Genomic DNA, 8,374 nt, shown 5'->3' on the forward strand with positions numbered 1-8,374 from the left:
TAGTTTTATATTTTTAAAATAAGTTTTAAAACATAAACAAACAAAACCAGGTTTTCTGGGACTATTTTCAGCGGCGGATGAATCCATGATGATGAAACAACACACACACACAGAAAGTGTTTGATAAAAAACCTTTTTTCTTATTTTCGTCTGGATTTATTTATTGTACATGATTACAGTCACAGTTCATGTGAAGGTGGGGGTCAGAGGTCAGAGGTTTAGAAGTAGTTGACGACTCTGCGGATGGACTGGATGTTGGGGTTCTGGGCCTGCCACTCGTTATGGCTGCAGTAGTTTCCACGCTCCACGATGTACATACGGCCGCGGAAGTTTGGCTCCTCGTACATCACCCAGCTGCAAGGTAATCAATAAATCAATCAATCAATCAATCAATCAATCAATCAATCAATCAGTGTGTGTGTGTGTTACAGAGTGTGTGTGGGGATTGCAACCAATAGAAAGCCTCCTGGTGCAGTTTTTTTAAGGTCCCCACAGAGCTGATTTTCATGACTGTGTGTGAACCCTAGTGGTCACACACAGTACTGCAGTGTATATTTCCCAAAGTGTGTATATTAGCATATTAGCATGTTAGCTTAGCGAATATCACCCTGCACTGCAGTTAAAGTACCTCAGAGTAGTACTACAATACTACAGTTAAAGTACCTCAGAGTAGTACTACAGTACTACAGTTAAAGTACCTCAGAGTAGTACTACAGTAACAGTACCTCAGAGTAGTACTACAGTTAAAGTACCTCAGATAAGTACTACAATACTACAGTAACAGTACCTCAGAGTAGTACTACAGTACTACAGTTAAAGTACCTCAGAGTAGTACTACAGTACTACAGTTAAAGTACCTCAGAGTAGTACTACAGTAACAGTACCTCAGATAAGTACTACAATACTGCAGTAAAAGTACCTCAGAGTAGTACTGCTGTGCTGCGGCTAACAGTGATGCCAGTTGTATGCTAATAGACGTTAGCATTACGGGCAAAACTGGTTTAAAGTTTACGTGAAAGTTTTTGATATTTCAAATGATTTTTGTTTTCTCAAATAATTACGATAAATTTCGCAGTTAAAATTATGTCTCCAGACGAGACCCTTTAGTCAGGGGTCCCCACAAGGTAGTAAAACAGGTATGTGTGTGTGTTACAGCATGTGTTATAGTGTGTGTCTTATAGTGTGTGTGTGTGTCTGTGTGTGTTACAGTGTGTGTGTTACAGTATGTGTGTATGTGTGTGTGTATGTGTGTGTGTGTTACAGTGTGTGTGTGTTATGGTGTGTGTGTGTGTGTGTTACAGTGTGTGTGTGTGTGTGTGTATATGTGTGTGTTACAGTGTGTGTTACAGTGTGTGTTTGTGTGTGTGTGTGTGTGTGTGTGTGTTACAGTGTGTGTATGTGTGTGTTATGGTGTGTATGTGTGTGTGTGTGTGTGTGTGTGTGTGTGTGTGTGTTTGTGTGTGTGTTATGGTGTGTGTGTCATAGTGTGTGTGTTACAGTGTGTGTATGTGTGTGTGTGTTATAGTGTGTGTGTTACAGTGTGTGTATGTATGTGTGTGTGTGTGTGTGTTACAGTGTGTGTGTGTGTGTGTGTGTGTTACAGTGTGTGTGTGTGTGTGTTACAGTGTGTGTTACAGTGTGTGTGTGTGTGTTACAGTGTGTGTGTGTGTGTGTGTGTGTGTAGGACTTACGCTCCGTCTCCGTACACCTTGACGGAGTTGATGCAGTTCTTGGAGAGTCCGCGGCTCTGCAGGAAGGGGCAGTCGTCACAGATGTCGACACACTGACCGGAGAAGTTGCAAGCCTCGAACAGCTCGATGCGGTAATGCTCTCCGTGCTGCAACACACACACACACACACACACACACACACACACACACACACACACACACATGACATCATTCATCATTAATAACATCACGTCATCGTCTGGTCTGAAACATTTAAACGTCACGAAATAATAGAAACGAATCTTCACATTTAAGAAGCTGGAATTCAAAAAAGAACAAAAACGATCAGTTATTAAAATAGTTGATTCATATTTAGTTATATTTAGGTATTGATTGGTATTGATTGGTATTGATTGGTGATTAATATTTAGTTATATTTAGGTATTGATTGGTGATTAATATTTAGTTATATTTAGGTATTGATTGGTGATTAATATTTAGTTATTATTTCAGCTCGTTGGTTTAAAGGTTAAAGTTTCTCCCTCTGATCAGTTCCTGAGGATTTAGTTACACTGTTCTACACATCACTATAGTATTGATCAGACTATTGATGGTTATTGATGGGTGTTGATGGGTATTGATCAGACTATTGATCGGTATTGAAAGATATTGATAAGACTATTGATGGGTATTGATAGGTGTTGATGGGTATTGATCATACTATTGATGGTTATTGATGGTTATTGATGGTTATTGATCAGACTATTGATGGTTATTGATGGGTATTGATGGTTATTGATGGGTATTGATGGTTATTGATGGGTATTGATGGTTATTGATCAGACTATTGATGGTTATTGATGGGTATTGATGGTATTGATGGTTATTGATCAGACTATTGATGGTTATTGAGGTTATTGATCAGACTATTGATGGGTATTGATTGTTATTGATGGGTATTGATCAGACTATTGATGGTTATTGATGGTTATTGATCAGACTATTGATGGTTATTGATGGGTATTGATAGGTGTTGATGGGTATTGATGGGTATTGATCAGACTATTGATGGTTATTGATGGGTATTGATGGGTATTGATGGTTATTGATCAGACTATTGATGGTTATTGAGGTTATTGATCAGACTATTGATGGTTATTGAGGTTATTGATCAGACTATTGATGGGTATTGATGGTTACTGATGGGTATTGATGGTTATTGATCAGACTATTGATGGGTATTGATCAGACTATTGATGGGTATTGATCAGAGTATTGATGGTTATTGAGGTTATTGATCAGACTATTGATGGGTATTGATCAGACTATTGATTGGTATTGATCAGACTATTGATGGTTATTGATGGGTATTGATCAGACTATTGATTGTCATTGATGGGTATTGATGGTGCTAACCATGCGGATGGGCTTGCAGGATCCCATGTGGTCGTTGTGGGAGTTCCACCTCTGGAATTCGGGGTACTCTCCGTGCTCCAGGATGTACTGCTGGCCCTTAAAGTCGGGATGATCGTAGCAGATCCAGGCGCCGCTCTCCACACGGATGGAGTTCACCCTGAAAACAAACAAGACAGTTTTTATTTATTCTTCAGTCAGTCTCATTCAATCTTTTATCGACATGAAGGTTGGTGAACATGATGCGAATATAAAGACTGAATACATAAAGTGTTTTATTGTTATTTTTTATTTTATTGTGGAAAAAAAACAAGAATTAAAAACAGAAAAAACAAAACAAAACAAACAGAGACAAGAAGCATAAAGTCAACATTCAGACTAAAAACCAGAACAGAACAACAAAAACACCACAAAAAATAAAAGAACTCAACAAATAAAAAGTCATAAAACATTAAATATCTGTGTGTGTGTGTGTGTGTGTGTTTGTGTGTGTGTTTGTATTTGTGTGTGTGTGTCTGTGTGTGTGTGTTACTGTGTGTGTATGTTACTGTGTGTTACAGTGCGTGTGTGTGCGTGTGTGTGTCTATGTGTGTGTGTGTGTTACAGTGTGTGTGTGTGTGTGTGTGTTACAGTGTGTGTGTGTGTGTGTGTGTAGGACTTACGCTCCGTCTCCGTACACCTTGACGGAGTTGATGCAGTTCTTGGAGAGTCCGCGGCTCTGCAGGAAGGGGCAGTCGTCACAGATGTCGACACACTGACCGGAGAAGTTGCAAGCCTCGAACAGCTCGATGCGGTAATGCTCTCCGTGCTGCAACACACACACACACACACACACACACACACACACACACACACACACACACACACACACACACACATGACATCATTCATCATTAATAACATCACGTCATCGTCTGGTCTGAAACATTTAAACGTCACGAAATAATAGAAACGAATCTTCACATTTAAGAAGCTGGAATTCAAAAAGAACAAAAACGATCAGTTATTAAAATAGTTGATTAATATTTAGTTATATTTAGGTATTGATTGGTATTGATTGGTATTGATTGGTGATTAATATTTAGTTATATTTAGGTATTGATTGGTGATTAATATTTAGTTATTATTTCAGCTCGTTGGTTTAAAGGTTAAAGTTTCTCCCTCTGATCAGTTCCTGAGGGTTTAGTTACACTGTTCTACACATCACTATAGTACTGATCAGACTATTGATCGGTATTGATCAGACTATTGATGGTTATTGATGGGTGTTGATGGGTGTTGATGGGTATTGATCAGACTATTGATCGGTATTGAAAGGTATTGATAAGACTATTGATGGGTATTGATAGGTGTTGATGGGTATTGATCATACTATTGATGGTTATTGATGGTTATTGATGGTTATTGATCAGACTATTGATGGTTATTGATGGGTATTGATGGTTATTGATGGGTATTGATGGTTATTGATGGGTATTGATGGTTATTGATCAGACTATTGATGGTTATTGATGGGTATTGATGGTATTGATGGTTATTGATCAGACTATTGATGGTTATTGAGGTTATTGATCAGACTATTGATGGTTATTGAGGTTATTGATCAGACTATTGATGGGTATTGATTGTTATTGATGGGTATTGATCAGACTATTGATGGTTATTGATGGTTATTGATCAGACTATTGATGGTTATTGATGGGTATTGATAGGTGTTGATGGGTATTGATGGGTATTGATCAGACTATTGATGGTTATTGATGGGTATTGATGGGTATTGATGGTTATTGATCAGACTATTGATGGTTATTGAGGTTATTGATCAGACTATTGATGGTTATTGAGGTTATTGATCAGACTATTGATGGGTATTGATGGTTACTGATGGGTATTGATGGTTATTGATCAGACTATTGATGGGTATTGATCAGACTATTGATGGGTATTGATCAGAGTATTGATGGTTATTGAGGTTATTGATCAGACTATTGATGGGTATTGATCAGACTATTGATTGGTATTGATCAGACTATTGATGGTTATTGATGGGTATTGATCAGACTATTGATTGTCATTGATGGGTATTGATGGTGCTAACCATGCGGATGGGCTTGCAGGATCCCATGTGGTCGTTGTGGGAGTTCCACCTCTGGAATTCGGGGTACTCTCCGTGCTCCAGGATGTACTGCTGGCCCTTAAAGTCGGGGTGATCGTAGCAGATCCAGGCGCCGCTCTCCACACGGATGGAGTTGACCCTGAAAACAAACAAGACAGTTTTTATTTATTCTTCAGTCAGTCTAATTCAATCTTTTATCGACATGAAGGTTGGTGAACATGATGCGAATATAAAGACTGAATACATAAAGTGTTTTATTTTTATTTTTTATTTTATTGTGGAAAAAAAACAAGAATTAAAAACAGAAAAAACAAAACAAAACAAACAGAGACAAGAAGCATAAAGTCAACATTCAGACTAAAAACCAGAACAGAACAACAAAAACACCACAAAAAATAAAAGAACTCAACAAATAAAAAGTCATAAAACATTAAATATCTGTGTGTGTTTGTGTGTGTGTTTGTATTTGTGTGTGTGTGTCTGTGTGTGTGTGTTACTGTGTGTGTATGTTACTGTGTGTTACAGTGCGTGTGTGTGCGTGTGTGTGTCTATGTGTGTGTGTGTGTTACAGTGTGTGTGTGTGTATCTTTGTGCGTGTGTGTCTGTTACTGTGTGTGTGTGTGTGTCTGTTACTGTTTGTGTGTGTGTGTGTGTGTGTGTGTGTGTGTGTCTTTGTGCGTGTGTGTCTGTGTGTGTGTTTGTTACATTGTGTGTGTGTGTCTGTGTGTGTTTTTATTTGTGTGTGTGTGTGTGTATTTGTGTGTGCGTGTATTTGTGTGTGTGTGTCTGTTACTGTGTGTGTGTGTCTGTTACTGTGTGTGTGTGTGTGTGTGTGTCTTTGTGCGTGTGTGTCTGTGTGTGTGTTTATTTGTGTGTGTGTTTGTTACATTGTGTGTGTGTGTGTCTGTGTGTGTTTTTATGTGTGTGTGTGTGTGTATTTGTGCATGTGTGTCTTTTACTGTGTGTGTGTGTGTGTCTTTGTGCGTGTGTGTGTGTGTCTGTTACTGTGTGTGTGTGTGTCTGTTACTGTGTGTGTGTGTGTGTGTCTTTGTGCATGTGTGTCTGTGTGTGTGTGTGTATTTGTGTGTGTGTGTGTGTGTTAGTTACATTGTGTGTTTGTGTGTCTGTGTGTTTTTATTTGTGTGTGTGTGTGTGTCTGTGTGTGTGTGTTACAGTGCGAGTGTGTGCGTGTGTGTGCGTGTGTGTGTCTGTGTGCGTGTGTGTGTTACAGTGTGTGTGTGTGTATCTTTGTGCGTGTGTGTCTGTTACTGTTTGTGTGTGTGTATCTTTGTGCGTGTGTGTCTGTTACTGTGTGTGTGTGTGTGTGTATGTTACTGTGTGTGTGTGTGTGTGTGTGTCTTTGTGCTTCTGTGTGTGTGTGTGTGTGTCTGTTACTGTGTGTGTGTGTGTTACTGTGTGTGTGTGTGTGTGAGTATCTGTGTCTTTCTGTGTGTGTGTCTCTGTGTGTTACAGTGTGTGTATGTGTGTTAGTGTGTGTGTGTGTATATTTGTGTGTGTGTGTGTGTGTATTTGTGTGTGTGTGTTTGTTACTGTGTGTGTGTTTGTGTTACTGTGTGTGTTTATGTGTATTTGTGTGTGTGTGTGTTTGTGTGCGTGTGTATTTGTATGTGTGTGTGTGTATGTGTGTGTGCGTGTGTGTGTGTGTCTGTGTGTGTATCTGTGTCTTTCTGTGTGTGTTACAGTGTGTGTGTGTGTATCTTTGTGCGTGTGTGTACGTGTGTGTGTGTGTTACTGTGTGTGTGTCTGTGTGTGTATCTGTGTCTTTCTGTGTGTGTTACAGTGTGTGTGTGTATCTTTGTGCGTGTGTGTACGTGTGTGTGTGTGTTACTGTGTGTGTGTGTATTTGTGTGTGTGTGTGTGTGTGTTACTGTGTGTGTGTGTTACTGTGTGTGTGTGTATTTGTGTGCGTATGTGTGTTTATTTGTGTGTGTGTGTTTGTTACTGTGTGTGTCTGTGTGTGTGTATTTGTGTGTGTGTGTTTGTTACTGTGTGTGTCTGTGTGTGTGTATTTGTGTGTGTGTATTTGTTTGTGTGTTTGTTACAGTGTGTGTGTATCTTTGTGCGTGTGTGTACGTGTGTGTGTGTGTGTTACTGTGTGTGTGTGTGTATTTGTGTGTGTGTGTGTGTGTGTTACTATGTGTGTGTGTGTGTATTTGTGTGTGTATGTGTGTGTAATTGTGTGTGTGTGTGTTTGTTACCGGTGTGTCTGTGTGTGTGTATGTGTCTGTGTGTGTGTGTGTGTTACAGTGCGTGTGTGTCTGTTACTGTGTGTGTGTGTGTGTGTCTGTTACTGTGTGTGTGTGTCTTTGTGCGTGTGTGTGTGTGTGTGTCTGTTACTGTGTGTGTGTGTTACTGTGTGTGTGTGAGTATTTGTGTCTTTCTGTGTGTGTGTCTCTGTGTGTTACAGTGTGTGTATGTGTGTTACTGTGTGTGTGTGTGTGTGTGTGTGTGTGTGTGTATTTGTATGTGTGTGTGTGTGTGTGCGTGTGTGTGTGTGTGTGTTACTGTGTGTGTGTGTATTTGTGTGTGTATGTGTGTGTATTTGTGTGTGTGTGTTTGTTACTGTGTTTGTCTGTGTGTGTGTGTATTTGTGTGTGTGTATTTGTTTGTGTGTTTGTTACATTGTGTGTGTGTCTGTGTGTGTGTGTGTTTGTGTATTTGTGTGTGTGTATGTGTTTGTATTTGTGTGTGTGTATTTGTGTGTCTGTGCCTTTGTTTGTGTGTGTATGTGTGTGTGTGTCTGTGTATTTGTGTGTGTGTGTTACAGTGTGTGTGTTTGTGTGTCTGTGTGTGTGTTACAGTGTGTGTGTGTGTGTGTGCGTGTGTCAATAACTGATCAATAGCTGATCAATAACTGATCAATAACTGCAGCTGTATTGTGTCTCGTTCTCTTCATCAGTTAACTGTTCATTAACTGATCAATAAGTGATCACACCTTCAACACCACATTCACTGAACCTCTGTATGCTGGGTTCTGGCTTGGTTCTGGTTCCTCAGTGTCTCTGTGTGGTCTGTAGGAAGGAGAGTCTCCTCCTGTCAGAGAAACGTTCTCATGTTATTTAGCACCAACCTGATCTCTCACTGGTTGTAAATAGAGTTTCTAAAGCCAACATGGTTTCCACATGACTGACAGTTAGTTAGTCAGTCACATATA

At 39.6% G+C, this 8,374-nt stretch overlaps 1 protein-coding gene and 1 pseudogene across 1 annotated transcript; both read right to left on the bottom strand.

Moving 5' to 3' along the window:
- Positions 1-218: 218 nt before the first annotated feature.
- LOC134002067 (gamma-crystallin N-B-like) lies at positions 219-3,248 on the bottom strand (the record flags this gene model as incomplete). Its single annotated transcript, XM_062441337.1, has 3 exons — positions 219-354; positions 1,692-1,837; positions 3,087-3,248. Coding segments are annotated over 3 exons (444 nt in total), but the record flags the coding sequence as incomplete, so codon positions are not given.
- A 487-nt stretch (positions 3,249-3,735) lies between these two features.
- Positions 3,736-5,343, bottom strand: LOC134002164 (gamma-crystallin N-B-like; annotated as a pseudogene).
- Positions 5,344-8,374: the final 3,031 nt, after the last annotated feature.

The sequence above is a fragment of the Scomber scombrus genome, chromosome 20, assembly GCF_963691925.1.
Source record: "Scomber scombrus chromosome 20, fScoSco1.1, whole genome shotgun sequence".
Classification (NCBI taxonomy): domain Eukaryota; kingdom Metazoa; phylum Chordata; class Actinopteri; order Scombriformes; family Scombridae; genus Scomber; species Scomber scombrus.